This window comes from Saccopteryx leptura, chromosome 8 (genome assembly GCF_036850995.1).
Source record: "Saccopteryx leptura isolate mSacLep1 chromosome 8, mSacLep1_pri_phased_curated, whole genome shotgun sequence".
NCBI lineage: Eukaryota > Metazoa > Chordata > Mammalia > Chiroptera > Emballonuridae > Saccopteryx > Saccopteryx leptura.
The window spans coordinates 49,516,177-49,534,042 of NC_089510.1; the positions used below are offsets into that span (position 1 = coordinate 49,516,177).

A 17,866-nucleotide genomic window follows, 5' to 3' on the forward strand; every position below is an offset into this window, starting at 1 on the left:
CCATGTGTGGCTAGTTTATGTAAGGCTACAGGTGCTTGCCCTCAGTGCAGACTGTGGATTGCCTGCCCGCCACTGCGAGGGGCCGTTTTGCTGTCTGTTCGCCTGCTGCTGTGAGAAGCGGTTTTCCCCTGCTGATTTGCTCATCCACCGTTGGGAGACCCTATTAAACAGGAATGGCCCACCACTTTTTGGCTCTGCAGTTCCTCTACTGTCAGCCTGAATTCAGTGAGAACCTGCCCGGCCTCGGCCGCCGGCATTTCACTGGAGCCCCACTTACTTCTGTGAGGAGTCTTTCCATGGAGTCTCTCTCTCCTCTGCTGTGGCAGTTCTGTCCCTCCCCATGCTGGGTATGGCAGCCTCTGCTTGGAGTGCTGAAATATTTGGCCATGCACCTAGTTGTTTGGTTTTCCTCTTCAAATGCCTTCCATTGCTTCAGCTGTTAAAGAAAAGAACACATGCTATTTATTTAATTACACACCCAGAAACACATTCTCAAAAACCTGAAGGAATGACAGTGCTAAACAAACGCACAAACTCTCCTCTCCTCAGAATGCACTTTGCTCTGGAAAGCTCGTGGATTTTAATGACAGAATGTCCAGGGAATAGTAAGTTTCAAAAACGCCAAAGGAAGACAACAGGTAGATGAAATAGAGCAATCTTAGCTTGGCTCACCCATTGCTGACTGGCCCAAGAAAACCAGATTGAAGTATACTCCTGGGGGCATGGTCTAAAGCCAAAGTTTATTAGCTATAAACAGGGTTAAGCAATCTAAACACTATCTGTAACATGTGAAACTTTCTAGTTATATGTAGCTGTTCTTAATTCTCCTCATTTTTTGAGTAATGGTGTGCTTATAGAGATTGAAAACCCAGTTCCTTTTAGGAGGACTTCTAATCTAAATCAATAATCAAGCTCAGATAGTAAACCACAAGTGGCAATAAATATCAATAAAAATAACAGAACACTAGGTCTGTGATCTTTCCTTTATCCTTGACAAATGGAGACTCAGAAGGAGTGTGACTTACCCAGGCCCATGCAGTAAATCAGCGGCAGAGGCACAGCTGTAAGCAGGGCACTGTGCCACACAGCATGACCTCAACACAGCTGATGAAGAGAGATTGTTAACTGTGAAGTCCTAAGGAAAGATTTTCAGGAGAAACTGGTTTGAGAAACAATCTGTGGAAGCATGGGCTAGTTTCTTTTATCTTCTATTGTATTTTTCTGAAGTGAGAAGTGGGGAGGCAGAGAGACAGACTCCTGCATGCACTGGACTGGGATCCACCTGGCATACCCCATCTGGGGCATTACTCCGTTGCAACTGGAGCCATTCTAGCACTTGAGGCAGAGGCCATGAAACCATCTTCAGCACCCAGGCCAACTTTGCTCCCATGGAGCCTTGGCTATGGGAGGGGAAGAGAGAGATAGAGAAAAAGGAGAGGGGGGTGGAGAAGCAGGTGGGCATTTCTCCTGTGTGCCCTGGCTGGGAATCAAACCTGGGACTTCCACATACCGGGCTGACACTCTACCACTGAGCCAACTGTCCAGGGCTGCATAGGCTAGTTTCATTTGATAGGAATGTAACTGAATATAGAATGTTCACATACAGGAACCATCCTCCTGAGTCTTTGGGCCACTGGCTGGACCTGGTGAGTGGCAGTGACGTGGATGCTGGGAAGGCCACAGTGCTGGAGGCTTCTGCTTTTCCCTCAGGAAGTCTCATAGCTGAGAGTCCTAGTGATGTATGCTGGGCACTCCGGCATCTTGGAAACGATGCTGGTGCCTGTGTAGAGCCTTATGGGATCCTGGGACTTCTTTGCTCACTCATCAAAGATCTACTGACCCCAATTTGGTAAATCTCAGATAGGATTCTAAATCCTCCCCTCAATTTCAATACCACTTCTCACCCAAGTCTTTTCCGGGCTTCTGATAACTCAGCATGATTCTCTCATGCTGTCAGAAGTCTGTGTTATCTGTGCTGGGTCAGGCCGGGAACCTCCTCTCAGATGTCCTTCTCAAAAGCCTAGGGTGCCATCAGCTCATCACCCGACTTGGGAGTTATTGGAGCCTGATACCACAGAGTCCCTATATGGTCTTTATATTTTTATTTTTATTTTTTTTTTTGCGTTTTTCTGAAGCTGGAAACAGGGAGAGACAGTCAGACAGAGTCCCGCATGCGCCCGACCGGGATCCACCCGGCACGCCCACCATGGGGCGACGCTCTGCCCACCAGGGGGCGATGCTCTGCCCATCCTGGGTGTCGCCATGTTGCGACCAGAGCCACTCTAGCGCCTGGGGCAGAGGCCACAGAGCCATCCCCAGTGCCCGGGCCATCTTTGCTCCAATGGAGCCTTGGCTGCGGGAGGGGAAGAGAGAGACAGAGAGGAAAGCGCGGCGGAGGGGTGGAGAAGCAAATGGGCGCTTCTCCTATGTGCCCTGGCCGGGAATCGAACCCGGGTCCTCCGCACGCTAGGCCGACGCTCTACCGCTGAGCCAACCGGCCAGGGCTATATGGTCTTTTTAAAAACTTGAAATTGAATTTATTGAGGTGACACTGGTTAACAAAATTATACAGGTTTCAGGTGAACAAATCTACAACACATCATCTGTACACTGTATTGTGTGTTCACCCCCCCCCCCCAAGTCAAGTCTCTATCAACATTGATTGCAATTATGGCAATACATGACCCTCAGGTCACTATTTAAGGACCTCTTCATGACCCTTCCTCCAGAAGGACAGCCATATTCTTGGTTTTTCAGCCTCAGGCTATGTAGGTGTGGTAGGCTAAAAAATGCCCCGAGCCTCCAAGTTCCCCTCCTAACAATCCCTGGGACTTGTGAATATGCTGCCTTACAGGACAAAAGGGGATCTGTAAATGTGCTTCGTTTAAGAATTTTGAGATGGGAAGAGAATTCAGGATTGTACCGGTGGGCCCAATTAACCACAAGCTCTTATGAGAGGAAGGCAGGAGGGTCAGAGTCAGAAACGGAGAGACGACAATGGAAATAGAGGTCAGAAGGAGAGAGCTTCGGAGCTGCCACACTGCTGGCGCTACCGCTGGAGAAAGAAGGCAGGAGACAAGCAGTGCGGGCAGCCTCCGGAAGCCGAGAAGGCATGGAGCTGGATTCTCCCCTGGAGCCTCCAGAGGGAACAGAGACCCACTGACACCCGGGTTTTAGCCAAATAAGACCCATTTCAGATTTCTGACTCCCAGAACTATAAGATTATATTTATACTGTTTTAAACCACTAAGTTTGTATTAATTTGTTACAGCAGCAATTAATACAGTGAGATTAAATCTCAAGTCTTGAACAGGATACACTCAGGCCTTGAGAAGTTCACCGCTTAACCTTCGGCCACTCTCCCCTTCAGTTTGTGCCTCAAAAACTACAAAGATTTGTAGTGCTTCAAACACAGTCTGTTCTCTCTCCTCTTGTCAGAGTGTTCCTCCGTCTGAATGCCACCCACCAGCCTCCCCCAATCTGCACAGTGAACTCTTGCTTCTCCTTCAAGACTGGGCTTCTTTTCTTTTCTTTTCTTTTCTTTTCTTTTCTTTTCTTTTCTTTTCTTTCTTTCTTTCTTTCTTCTTTCTTCCTTCTTTCTTTCTCTCTTTTTTTAAAGATTTTATCTATTGATTTTAGAGAGAGGAGAGAGAGAGAGAATAGAAGGGGAAGAATGGGAAGCATCAACTCATAGTACTTGCTTCTCGTATGTTCCTTGACCAGGCAAGCTTCAAGGTTTCAAACCGGCAACTTCAGCATCCAGGTCAACGCTTTATCCGCTGTGCCACCACAGGTCAAGGTCAAATTAGACTGGGCCCGTTTTCTCTCTCTCTCTTTTAAATTTTATTTATTGATTTCAGTGAGAGAGGAAGTCAGAGAGAGACAGGAACATAGATCTGTTCCTGTATGTGCCCTGACTGGGGATCAAACCAGCAACCTCTGTGCTTCAGGACGATGCTTAACCAACTGAGCTATCTGGCCAGTGCAAGACTGGGCCCATTTTCTGGAACGATGTCATGGAGTTCCTAGACAGGCTGGAGCACCCCTTCCTCAGCATCGTGTAACTTACCTTCCTCAGACTCTTAGAACAAGCGTTATAATTCCTTTAATGTCCGTTCCAAACCCAGATATAGAGCCATGTGCTGAACTGCATGTTCCCAGAAGTTAATGAATGAATGGATGAATAAATGAACAAATGAAGAAAGTTTTCCTTAATAAAGTTCTCCTATCTAGCAGGGGTACTGAGACATACGCAGATAACTCTAAAGTAGAGTAGAAAGTCCTTAGTATTTACATGGAGGGGCAGATGACACTTGATCTTAGCCAAAAGGCTGAGAAGCAATGGAGGAGCAAGTGAAACTCTCTGGGGGTTTGCTGAACAATGTCCTCTCTTACGACCCATCTGCCTCCCAGAGATGGAGGTAGGGAAAGAGAAGGTATGTGTGGGGATGGCTCACATTCAGGTTACCATCAACCAAAGCAGAGGCTGGCACATTGCTGGTGATGACCTCAGTGTCTGGCATAAACACTCAGGCATTTCCTGAGGGCTTGTGTAGAATGCTCCTCGGTCCACTTGTTGCATAATCCATTTCACTCAGCTCGCTACCGCCACCTAGCCGCCATTGAGGTATCTGTGTCTTTGTTTTTATAAACCCCTCCCATGCAGACCAGTCTGAAAGCTCAGTGGCAAGAAGGAAGTCCCCTCCCCCGATCTCATCCCTCCCCATGTAGCTCTCCTCAGATACTTTTCTAAAGTTGCTCAGCTGTCTTACCCTCCTGGGAATACAGAGTACAGCTTTCTCTTCTGCCAAAGGCCAATAAAGCCAGCAAGGAAAGTCAATTCCAGGGCACACACACAAAAAAGACAAACCTTATAGTTACTTTTAGATTTTCAAGAATTTACTTCCTAAACCTAAAATACAATGGACTATAAAATATATAAATTCTGGATTATGGTCCGTTCAACAGGAGAAAAGGTGTGAGAGAGAAAACAAGAGGAAGAGGAAAGACAGAGTATGAGAAAGGAAGCTCCAGACAACTAGGAGGAAACATGGGAAACAGAGAAAAGGAAAAAGAAAGGCCAGAGCCGTCTGCCTATCCTCTTCCTGTATTCCATAGTAATTCTGCTTCCACTCTCACTTCAACAGATCAAATGCTTGTTGCTTAGTTCAGACCTGGAAGTCAGATTTCAAGCTGAAAATCAACCTGCATTTTTTATGTCTGTGTGTAGATGAGATTGTACCTGCTGTTTTTTTTTTTTGTTTGTTTGTTTTCTGAAGCTGGAAACGGGGAGAGACAGTCAGACAGACTCCCGCATGCGCCCGACCGGGATCCACCCGGCACGCCCACCAGGAGCGAAGCTCTGCCCACCAGGGGGCGTCACTCTGCCGCAACCAGAGCCACTCTAGCGCTTGGGGCAGAGGCCAAGGAGCCATCCCCAGCGCCAGGGCCATCTTTGCTCCAATGGAGCCTTGGCTGCGGGAGGGGAAGAGAGAGACAGAGAGGAAGGAGGGGGGGGGGGGTGGAGAAGCAAATGGGCGCTTCTCCTATGTGCCCTGGCTGGGAATCAAACCCGGGTCCCCCGCACGCCAGGCCGACGCTCTACCGCTGTGTACCTGCTGATTTAGGAGATGAGGATTCAAACACCAAAGAGAGCGAAAGTCTTGTGTCCAAGATTTAGGATGCAAAAGTGACAGTGACAAGTGTTCATAGAAGAGATATAAGTAGAGCCATATCATGGAAGTTGCTGAGTCACTGTTTCAGGTGGAGGTCTTGTTTTAGATCAGGAAGTCTTTTCTTCCCATAGTGTTTTGGTGATTACTTCTGTCCCAAATTATTTTTACCTTTCAGAGATTCCTATTAGCTCTAAGTTGGATCGTTAGATTTGTTCTTCATATTTTCTTATCTAGGCTCTCATTTTTGGAACTGTCTCCTTGTGTTCTGTTTCTTTAAATTAACTCACTAATTCAGTATTTTGCCATGTCCAATTGCCTATTCAATGCCTCTACTGGGGTTTTGAATTAACACAGTATTTTTTATCCTTATTTAATATTTCATGATCTAAAATTATGTTCTTCTTGTGATGGTTTGCTCTGGTTGAAGAGAGTCAATATTCTTTAAATCCTACTGACAAGACAAATCTGATGTCTTCTAAAAACCTCTATTTTTTTTTTTCCTGAAGTTGGAAACGAGGAGGCAGTCAGACAGACTCCCGCATGCGCCCGACCGGGATCCACCCGGCACGCCCACCAGGGGGCGATGCTCTGCCCATCTGGGGCGTCGCTCTGTTGCAACCAGAGCCATTCCAGCGCCTGAGGCAGAGGCCACAGAGCCATCCTCAGCGCCCGGGCCAACTTTGCTCCAATGGAGCCTTGGCTGCGGGAGGGGAAGAGAGAGACAGAGAGGAAGGAGAGGGGGAGGGGTGGAAAAGCAGATGGATGCTTCTCCTGTGTGCCGTGGCCAGGAATCGAACCCGGGACTCCTGCACACCAGGCCGACGCTCTACCACTGAGCCAACCAGCCAGGGCTTAAAAACTTCTATTTTATTCAGAGGAAATAGCTTCTCCAAATCTCCAGAAATTTGTAGACTTCTTATGAACTGCATAAGCACTTCATAGGTCCCTTCCCCCTGAATTTACAGTCTTACATGGGAAGAACTATAGTTTCCTAGTAAATACTTTCTCTTGACTTTTCCCTCATCATCACAAGATGGCTGCCACAGCTCCAGACATAACAAACGTTCCAAGTAGAAAGAACATAGAAGAGGTGGAGCCAGCCACACCTGTAGCTTTTTCAGGAAAGGAAAAACTTCCTCAGAAACCTTCCAGAAAACCTTTAGTATTCAAAGTAGTGTCACATGGTCACCTTTAGTTGTAGGAGAGGCTGGACAAGCAAGGGTTTAGTTGTTTCAGACTATATAGTGGAGGTGAGCAAGGAAGAAAGGGTTCGGCAGAGTGGATGGGTTCCTGATTCACAATATGTGCTACCGGGCGTAAAGGGTGGGTTTTCCCCAAGGACCCTCCCCACTCCCTTTCCCCATTCTCCCAGATGCGAATAGCCCTTGCTTTTCATAGCCCTTTTCTCTCCGTGGCTTCCTTTAATGCAGTTCTTGTAATATTCAGATTCAGCAAAAACTCCTCTAGTTTCTGGCACAGAGGCAATACCCATCCTTGGTTTTTAGTGCTAATGCTACAGATACTTCTGTATTTGTTTACTCTTTTGAGTATTTTCATGAGAATTTGTGAAAAGGAAGAAGAGTAAAAGGCTTAGGCCTGTGTCACATGATCATGCCCCAAAGTAAATCACGCCCTTTTTTTTTTTTTTGTATTTTTCTGAAGCTGAAAACGGGGAGAGACAGTCAGACAGACTCCCGCATGCACCCAACTGGGATCCACCCGGCACTCACGCCCTTTTATAAATACCCTCTAAAAATTTGTGGACCTCGTCTTATTGGTCCATTTCATCGGTCAGTGCCCTCATAGCAAAGTCACTCACAGTCAGTTGGAAGCTGCGGTGGGAACCAGAATGGGGGGTTGAGGGGGTAGTGGGATGAGGGAGACCTCAGGCGAAGAGAAGGAGAACTACAGGGAAACAGGAAAGGGTCTGATGCCCCATTCATTAACAGCTGTGTGTGGCTCAGTGGTACCTCGGGCCAAACAGGAACCATTTCACAGCGCCTTCCGTTGATAGCCTGGGGATTCCTTCGCCTCTCCCTCCAACTCCCTTTCTTCCTCTTTGCTGTCAGGACATTTCTGCTTCTACCTCCCTCAATAGTTTTTTTTTTTTTTCCTTTAATCCCCATAATATGAAACACATTTTTATTTAGTTTTTATTTCTCCTTATTATAAAAAGAAGAGGAACACGCTATACTTTTCTAATAATAAAGGAAACACTTAAAATTGCATAAAGCTTCAAATGAATTTTTCCCCGTAAACCTGCAATCCTAAACAGCAAAGAAGGAAAGGCTGTTCACTGCCAGGCAAGTGAAAGAACGACACGATCCACACGAGGAAGGGATGGGGGAGGAGGGAACAGGCTAGAGCAAGGGCCTCAAACTCAACTCAGCACGTGGGCCGCAGAGCAAGATCACAGCCGGGGAAGGGGGAACAGGCTAGAGCAGGGGTCTCAAACTCAACTCAGCATGTGGGCCGCAGAGCAAGATCACAGCCCTTCGGCGGGCCGCACTAGGTCTACAAAAGGCAACTGTTACGCAACACTTTTCTCACTGCAGTTGAAAACAAAAAAAAATCAGTACAACAAGCACAATCGTACATGCAGTTTACTCAGTGTCACAAAACAACCAGAAACTGTAGTTCGCGTCACAACTGCTGTTAACTAAGCTAATGTCTAGCTAGGATGCTAGAGAAATGAAAAATACAAGTAGGCCCCTAGGCTTACTTAATTTTATCCAAAATATTTTGAACTTTGTGGATTAGTCTGCGGGCCGCACAAAATTGTTCGGCGGGCCGCATGCGGCCCGCGGGCCGCGAGTTTGAGACCCCTGGGCTAGAGGGTGGATAGAAGAGCAGGTCTGCAAGTCAGCTGCCAGGGGAGGAAGTGTGGAAACGGGCGGCTGCCCGCCTCGCTGACTGGGAGCGGAGCTGCCTTCCTTCAGCAGAGCAAGGAGGGGAGCACAGGAGCCAGCTCACCAGGAACCCACCTTCCTTCTGACTCTCCAACAAATGGCACCCAAATGTCTTGATAGAAAACACAGTGAGCAACTTATCACGTCCATCAAGTCCTCCGGAGGACCAGCCCTGCCACATTCTCCCGAGAGCATACCTGGGGGATGAAGATGAAGCAGTTGATGGTGGTCGTGCAAACAAAGATTCCTCCAGATGTGAGGCCAAAGACCAGGTTGGGCCAGGAGTGCAAGTATCTGGTGACCACAAAAAGAAGCCCAGCAGCCAGGACCACAAGGTTGACCCCAACCATTATGGTTAAGGACTGATTCACGGGAGGAGAGCTGACGTGCTCAGTCAGGCCAGCCAGGTAGGCACCGTAGAGCAGCAGCAGACCCTGGGGGCAGAGAGGAGAATCAGAGGCTCAGGGAAGTGGAATAACAGATTCCGGGTCAACGAGCAGGAGCGTTGGGACCATTTAAAATAAAGATAATAATACCTACCTTAAAGGGTGGCTATGAGGATTTACTCAGACCCTTAGGGTGGCCCCTTATACCTAGTAAGCGCTTAATAAATGTTATTTTCCTTTCCTGCACTGAGAATTAGTTTACCAGAGGTTGGCAAGACAGAACTCCGCTAGGATGAAGCACAGGACAGGACGGTCTTGGTGGGCAGAAACCCTACAGAAAAGGCTGTGGACACTAGGAGGGCAGTGGACGCGTCACGCTGCTGGCACTGAGGGCTGGCACATCCCCTGTGTGGTTCTGCACTGCGTGGAGCAGAGGGCCATGTGGAAGCTGAAATAGCCCCACAGTCTGCTTGTTAAGCCATGTGCCATAGCAGGGGTAATGCCTGAGGAAGGGTCGCTTTTTTCTAATTTTCCCAAAGGCACCATCTGCTTGCCAAGCCCTGCACCTGCAAGATTGCATCTGCCGAAAGGGGATGACTTTTTCTAATCTACACAAAGGATCACTGGGCTGGCAATGGCTCTGTGCCAGGGGGTGTTTATGGAGGCTGGAGAGTGGAAACAGGAGAACAAAGGCAGGCTGGCACCTAGACAAGACTGTGGCGCAGGCACAGGCACTGGCAGCAGAGGCTCTGTCTACATCTTTCACCCTCTTTGTGACATTCCTGGCCCCCACCACTAGCACCCAGGGCCCTATTCTTTCCTCTTTCCCATGAATATAAAGCTGCTCTCAAATTCCTCATTTGTAGTAAGGAGAAAAGGAAGGAGCTGCATTTAAACAGAAATCAAAGCTTTAATCAATAATATATAATATATAGATTACATAATAGTACAATAACACATAATAATATAATAGATATAATAGTACATAATATATAGAACATATGTTCTCCTGACTACATGCAAAGTGTCAGGCTAGGTGGAGGGCAGGAAACAGTGCTACAAAGAGAAATCAGTTGTGCTCCCGCTTTTCAAGGAGCTTGGTCTGGTGGGGAGACTGAAGGCAAGACCCAAATGTCCATGTTTTATAACTGAATCTGAAGATGCCACGAGGGATGAGGTGGGTGGGAACAGTCGGGATTCGGGGCGAGAACTAACAATGACTCTGAGGTCAGGTATCAGCAAGGCATCTGCCAGTGACTCTGAAATCCCCCGACCTGACCGGCTGAACCTGCAGGGACGGTCCTAATAATAACTTCTGGGAGGACTGACCGTGCCTAGAGTGGAGGAGTCAGCACGGCAGAGATGCCGTGTGGGTGCCCATGTCTGGTGTCACAAATGGAACTAGGTATGCCACCCTGAAACCTTCAGTGGTTAGAAGATACACAAGTCAGGAGGCCACGGGGACCTGTCTTTTGGCTAACTGATGCCATCAGGTGGCATTTGGCAGAGTTGGATTCTTAGTCATTTAATCAAAGGCGAATGAAATGAACTCTTTATGATTCTGAACGGATGAAATTGGATTCTATTTAAAATCTTTAATTCCATTAAAATACTTGTCCAATGGGAACTAGGTATTAATAGAGCCCCTATGTATCCAGGATGCATGCTTCAGTGAATCATGTGTAGTTGTGTGTTGTGTGCCTTCACTGTACTCCTCACTGTACACTTCACAAGTGAGAAGTGTGGGCGGGGCAGCTGGCGGCTGATGGGCTCAGGTGGGGGCTCCTGGAACGTTACGAGGAGATCTGGGTCCTCCGCACGGACTGCTCGTGGACTAGGGAGCCCACGGGGGTCCTGCTGAGCCAGTTTCCTCGTGCTCAGCGCTCTTTTCTTTCTATGTCCTTCAGAAAGATATGACAGTGGAATAAAATAGAAATGGGAATACATAAGAGGTGGCAGAGAAAATAAATCAAGTTGAGTTGCAAAGGGAGTTGCGATGACGGGTGCCGGGCTTCTGTGCTGAGGGGAGCATGCTCTTCTCCAGGGGCTTGGGACCTGCCTGGGAGAGGGACTGTGTTCTTCAGAACTGTCTAGGGAGCAGCAGAAGATTAGTAATAATAACTAACAGTCACTGAGCTCTTACTACAGGCCAGGACTGGTTCAGAACTCTTACCATGCGTGAACTCCTTTGAAACTCAAAACGGTTCTGAGTGGATAGTATCATCATTCCCATTTTCTGTAAGGGAACTAAGGCTCAGAGAGGTTAAATACGGTTCAAGGTCAGCTAGGAAGGGGCTGAGTCAGAATTCCAATCCTGTTCTGTTAAATTCTGAGGCTCATTTTCTTAAGCATTAGCAAGAAACTAGAGATCAGGAGCTGTTCCTAGTGTTTTCTTATCAAAATGTTTCTATATGCACATAATTAAAAACATCTCCCTGTCCCAGCCCCGCCCAGCCCCAGGCCTATTGCTCTGAAGCAACCACTTGAAAACTTACCTTTGGAGACCGCATATTTCTAGGAAAAACCCTACTCTGCCAGCAGTCAACTAGGTCGTTCTGTCCTGATCATCGACAGGCAGCCTCCTGCCACGCAGAGCTGGCCCTGTCCATTGAAACAGGCCTTCCCTGTGCTCCCCAGAGCCAGACTCTCTGTCCCTCCAAGCTGAAAACCAGCTAATAGGACAACTGGGTCTAAGGACCTCCCTTAGTGCCCTGTGTAGGCGTCCTGTACCCCCTGGAAATAATATCCTATTTTAGCCACGTAACAGAGACAAATGAGTCGAATGATGGGAGATTCGGGGTGGCAGACACTTGAGGCAGCTAGAATCACTCAAAGGACACCATGGATAGTGTCATCTGTCTTAGGGCGAGTCCTGCTTCCAACCAGAGCGAGAAATTGGTAGATGAATGGCAGCTAGATACCTTGACAGAAATCTTCTTTGTAGGGATTTTGGAAGACAACTGATATTGCCAAATCAATTTTAACCCTTTGAGTAGTACAAACATTCATGTACGTCCGTCCTTGTGCCTCCTGACCATCCAGAGTACAATTGATTTATTTTAAAAATGTGTAAGGCAACAGTAAAAAAATGGCAAATGTATGTTCTTCTTGTTTCCATTAATTGGTTATCAAACAAACATTTTTAAGTTAATAAAATTGTAACCGGAACTAATCTCATTTTTTAAAAACAAAACAAAACAAAAAATCTCACTCCTGGGGATCAGCAAGCATGAAAAAAACCCACTACTGGCCCTGGCCGGTTGGCTCAGTAGTAGAGCATCAGCCTGGCATTGCAGGAGTCCTGGGTTCGATTCCTGGCCACGGCACACAGGAGAAGCACCCATCTGCTTCTCCACCCCTCCCCCTCTCCTTCCTCTCTGTCTCTCTCTTCCCCTCCTGCAGCCAAGGCTCCAAAGTTGGCCAGGGCACTGAGGAGGGCTCTATGGCCTCTGCCTCAGGTGCTAGAATGGCTCTGGTTGCAGCAGAGCAACGCCCCAGATGGGTAGAGCATCGCCCCCTGGTGGGCATGCTGGGTGGATCCCGGTTGGGCGCGTGCAGGTCTGTCTGATTGCCTCCCTGTTTCCAACTTCAGAAAAAAAAAACAACAAAAAAACCAAACCCCACTACTTAAAGGGTTAAAAACCAGGCCAAGCAACAGATATATGAAAAGATGCTCATCTTCATTAGTTATTAGAGAAATGAAAATCAAAACTACAATGAGATACCACCTCACACCTGTTAGATTAGCTATTATCAACAAGACAGGTAATAGCAAATGTTGGAGAGGCTGTGGAGAAAAAGGAACTCACATCCACTGTTGGTGGGAATGTAAAATAGTACAACCATTATGGAAGAAAGTATGGTGGTTCCTCAAAAAACTGAAAATAGAACTACCTTATTTATGACCCAGTATATACCCCCAAAACTCAGAGACATTGATACGTAAAGACACATGTAGCCCCATGTTCATTGCAGCATTGTTCACAGTGGCCAAGACATGCAAACAACCAAAAAGCCCTTCAATAGATGACTGGATAAAGATGTGGCACATATATACTATGGAATACTACTCAGCCATAAGAAATGATGACATCGGATCATTTACAGCAAAATGGATGGATCTTGATAACATTATACGGAGTGAAATAAGTAAATCAGAAAAAACTAAGAACTATATGATTCCATACATAGGTGGACATAAAAACGAGACTAAGAGACATGGACAAGAGTGTGGTGGTTACCGGGGTTGGGGGGGAGGAGAAGGAGGGAGAGGGGGAGGGGAGGGGGAGGGGCAAAGAAAACCAGATAGAAGGTGACAGAGGACAATCTGACTTTGGGTGACAGTATGCAACATGACTGAATGACAAGATAACCTGGAGATGTTTTCTTTGAACATATGTACCCTAATTTCTTGATGTCACCCCATTAAAATTAATAAAATTTATATAAAAAAAAACCAGGCCAAGAAATGGAAGAAGCAATAGGTGGAGCCCACTTAATTTGGGGGAGAACAAGATGAAGGAGTCCAAAGAGTTGAAAAAGTCTTATTGATCAATGTCACCCCTTTAAATGTAATTTTCTAAAAAAAGTGACCACCCCAAATAGTAGAGAAATAATAGGGGCCGTGACTTTGAGATTTATGTATCAACAGAGGTCTTCCTTGATTTCAAGATTCTTTGCATGAATCACCTCATTAATCCTTTCTTCATATTCATTTTGTTAGTGACAGAGAATACCCAAGGAGATGTGGGTACCCACCTTGCATCCCCAAACGAGAGCAATCCAGACGTCAGAGTACCGGGAAGCGCAGAAGTGTGTGCTGGTCAGCGAGCAGGACACCTCTCTCCCTGTCACCTGGGGGACACAGAGTCAGGACTGTGGGCACGCACGGTAACAGGGAACACACAACAGATCCCTGTGAAGATCCTGGAGCGTGGACTCCTCTACAGCATATATTTTCCCCCTTAATGTGTAAAAGTTATAAAATTTCGTTGGCCCCATTAGATTAATGAACATGACTATTAATTGGAGGAAAAGATGATAAAGTCGGGCTGACATGTAGATGCCGGGTGGCAGCAGGGCTTACGCCCTGTTGTAGGCTTTGCTACCACAATGGTTCACATTGGTGCCTCAGCAAAAGTATAAATTATTTCACATCATGTTCCTGCTATTTGTTAACAGTTGAAACCTTAAATATTAAATCTGCAACGTCAAGATTCCACTGTACTCCTCAGCCCCCTGTGAAGCTGGAGACATACTTCTTATAACTTACCACCAAAGCCCTACGAAACAGGTAGTATTATTATCTCTATTTTACATACATATGAGGAAATAGAGGCTTAGAGAGGTTAAATGACTTTCTCATGCTCACAGAGCTAGAAAGTGACAGAGTTGGGATTTGAACCAGGGTGGACTGACTCCAAAGATGACCTCAAAATACTGCTTTTCCCTCGCAACAATTAGGGGAAGGCAACTTCCTGTTGCTGAAAGTTCTCATTATTGATCATGTGGAAGCCAAGATTACTGCCGGGCAGATTCCAGTCTGCTGACAGTTCGGTGGATGCAGTTGGAAGACACCTGGGGCAGGAGGAGCAGTGGGAGGAGCAGCACACCCTCCGGACAAGGGGCAAGACATTCACAGCAGCCACAGCTCCTGACTCCCCCTCCTCTTTGGGTCCTGTGTTTTGTTGGGAGAATGTCCACACAGTGAGTGCTACTGGGAGAATGGCCCGCAGAAGCCACTCCCCACAGCTCAGGGATTGAATTATCCAGGGACCGGGCCCCTCACCGTCATACTGACACCAAGAATCTGCAGGCACTGGATGGGATCAGTCAATACCCACGTCACGAGCAGGATCACATCAGCTATCACCAGGGCTGCCACCAACCCCAACAGCTGCAGGTCTTTGATTATCTGAAAAAAAAGTCAAGGTCATAATATTCCTTAGCTCACTGGCTCCACAGGGGGCCGGAGTGTTCTACGTGTCGTCTGGGCTACAGACTGTGGGGTTTGCTCTCCCAACAAGCTTCAAATCCAGCCGTCCAAGTTGAAACAGATACTAAACATTTACAATGATTTCTGTGTCTAAATTATCACCATTAAATGTTTTCATTTGTTTATATTTTTCATATCTTGCCTATTTTCACAAAAGACTCAAGGGTTTTATAAAATAAATACTCTATTATTTCTAGATAGGTACATATGAGCAGATAGGGAGATCAAACCCACAACTCTGGTTTTTTGGAACGACTCTCTAACCAACTGAGCTAACCAGCCAGGGCCACAGAGTTTATTCTTGTATTACTACTAATTAATTCTCGTATTATTTTCCACATGAACAAACTGTAAACCTACTTTTGACCCACCCTATACACATGTGAAAATATGTTTAACATTGCATTAGAAAAATGCAAATTAAATCACAGCAAGATACTATTACACACACATACTTATTAGAATGGTTAAAAAAAAAAAAAAAAAAAAAAAAAAAAGACCAACCATGTCAAATGTTGGTGAGGATGCGGAAGAAAGGGACTCTAAGACTCTGATGCTGAGAATGTAATCTGGTACAATCACTTCAGAAACAGCAATTTCTTAAAAATTTAAACATACACCTACCATGTGATCCAACCATTCTGCTCTTGGGTTTTATCCAAGAGGAATGAAAGCATATGTCTACATAATCAGTTGTCCATTAATAGACATAGCAGTTTTATTTTTAATAACCAAACTGGAAACAGCCCCAAACATCCATCAGTAGGTGAATGGATAAACAAGCTGAAGTGTGTCTATACATTGGAATACTACTACTCAGCAATAACAAGGAAGGAACCACTGACACACACAACGACATGGACGGATTTCAAAATAATTGTGCCAAGTACACGAAGACAGAAAAAAAAAAGTACATACTGTATGATTTCATTTATATAAAATTCTGGAACATGCAAACTCATCTATACTGATAGAAAGCAAATCAGGCCCTGGCTAGTTTGCTCAGTGGATAGAGCATCAGCCTGGTGTGCAGACATTCTAGGTTCCATTCCCAGTCACGGCACACATGAGAAGTGACCATCTGCTACTCTCCCTGTTTTCTCTCTCTTCCCCTCCTATAGCCAGTGGCTCCATTGGTTCCAGCATTGGCCGGGAACTGAGTATAGCTCGGCTGGTCCAAAGGCATCAACCTCAGGGGCTAAAAATAGCTTGGTTGATTCAAGCATTGGCCTCAAATGGGGTTGCCAGGTGGATGCTGATTGGGGCGCATGCAAGAGTCTGTCTCACTATCTGCCCTCCTCTCATTTAAAAAAAGAAAAGAAAGCAAATCAATGGTTGCCTGGGGACAGGGACAGGGAATGTAAGGATTGGACAGGAGAGGGCAAGAAAGGTGTATGAGGAAGCTTTTGTAGATTATACACCACGTTTATGAATGTATACATGTGCCAAAACTTATCAAATCACACACTTTGAATATGTGCAGTTCATTGAATATCAATAAAGCTTTTTTTTTTTTTTTTTGTATTTTTCTGAAGCTGGAAATGGGGAGGCAGTCAGACAGACTCCCGCATGCGCCCGACTGGGATCCACCCGGCACGCCCACCAGGGGGTGATGCTCTGCCCATCCGGGGCGTTGCTCTGTTGCGACCAGAGCCATTCTAGCGTCTGGGGCAGAGGCCAAGGAGCCATCCTCAGCGCCCGGGCCATCTTTGCTCCAATGGAGCCTTGGCTGCGGGAGGGGAAGAGAGAGACAGAGAGGAAGGAGAGGGAGAGGGGTGGAGAAGCAGATGGGCGCTTCTCCTGTGTGTCCTGGCCGGAAATCGAACCCGGGACTTCCGCACGCCAGGTCAACGCTCTACCACTGAGCCAACCAGCCGGGGCCAATAAAGCTATTTTTAAAAAAGGAATTGATCGGTGTTCCAGAGGGATGGATAAACTTCTCGTCCTTTAGGCAATCTTCTTCATATGTATCAAAATCTCACAGCAGAGTTTTTGATAAATATTCACCATTATTCAGTAATTTTTTCTAAAAAAAACAAACAAAACCAAAAAGCATCATTCCAGAGAAGCAAGCTCCTACTGAACGATATATTGGGTCTGGGCAGAGCCTATAAACAAAGAGTTTGGTGGTCAGGCTTTGATGTTTGAGCAGCTCTATCAGGGAACCTGATAAAATGGGGGAATGTGGTTAGGATGACATCTGTCAACAGGGACATGTAGGTGACCTGCTGCCACGTTATCTTCTAGGGTTGATTCTGTCTGCTGAATGCTGTCCTCCGTCCTGCTCACTGCTCCAGGCCCAACCTTCTCAGTGCAGAGAGTGGTCTCCTACATGAAAAAGAACTGGACTCCACCGAGGGGAAAACTGCTTACACTTGCCAGAGCTTCTCTGCGCTCACTGCCCCTCCTTCCACTTTTCGGTTCACATCTGCGCCAAACAACAGTCTCTCCAGGCACCTCCTGCTGGTGCCGCATATTGGCCAGCTCAAATCCCGGGAGCAGGACCAGGGCCTTGGGTGCATATGAAGCAGGACCTATGTTCAAGGCCTCTCTCTCCAGGAGCAGTGACATACAGCCTTTCGGGTATGGGGGCTTAGGCCACATGACTCCAAGGTTTGAAGCAAAGAACAGGAACTTTAAACTATTGTAAAAGGGCCAGACCCAGTAATCTGGCAAAGCTTCTCCAGCTTTTAATCAATAGTGAAGCTGCCATCTGCAGTCAAGCAGGACGCACTTGCTGCCTACTTACCACTCTCTTGTCTGGGACCCTCTGGGTAAACACCTTGTAGAGTCGCCAGCTCTTCCCCAGAATGGGTCCAAACACAAGGGAGGTCCCAATGCATAGCATGAACAGTCTTACCTACAGATGGAAAGGGACAGGAGCAAGAGGCATGAGAAGAA

At 46.6% G+C, this 17,866-nt stretch overlaps 1 protein-coding gene across 3 annotated transcripts in view; it reads right to left on the reverse strand.

Annotated features, from left to right (window-relative positions):
- GPR156 (G protein-coupled receptor 156) overlaps positions 1 to 17,866 on the reverse strand; it is a 107,946-nt gene that overhangs the window by 8,222 nt on the left and 81,858 nt on the right. For all 3 annotated transcript variants that reach the window (XM_066347648.1, XM_066347650.1, XM_066347651.1), the window contains exons 5-9: positions 17,715 to 17,825; positions 14,759 to 14,884; positions 13,729 to 13,824; positions 8,782 to 9,018; positions 278 to 436 (exon numbers count right to left, since the gene is read on the reverse strand). In XM_066347648.1, the coding sequence (XP_066203745.1) occupies positions 278 to 436; positions 8,782 to 9,018; positions 13,729 to 13,824; positions 14,759 to 14,884; positions 17,715 to 17,825 (729 nt within the window). The remainder of the gene's footprint in view (positions 1 to 277; positions 437 to 8,781; positions 9,019 to 13,728; positions 13,825 to 14,758; positions 14,885 to 17,714; positions 17,826 to 17,866) is intronic.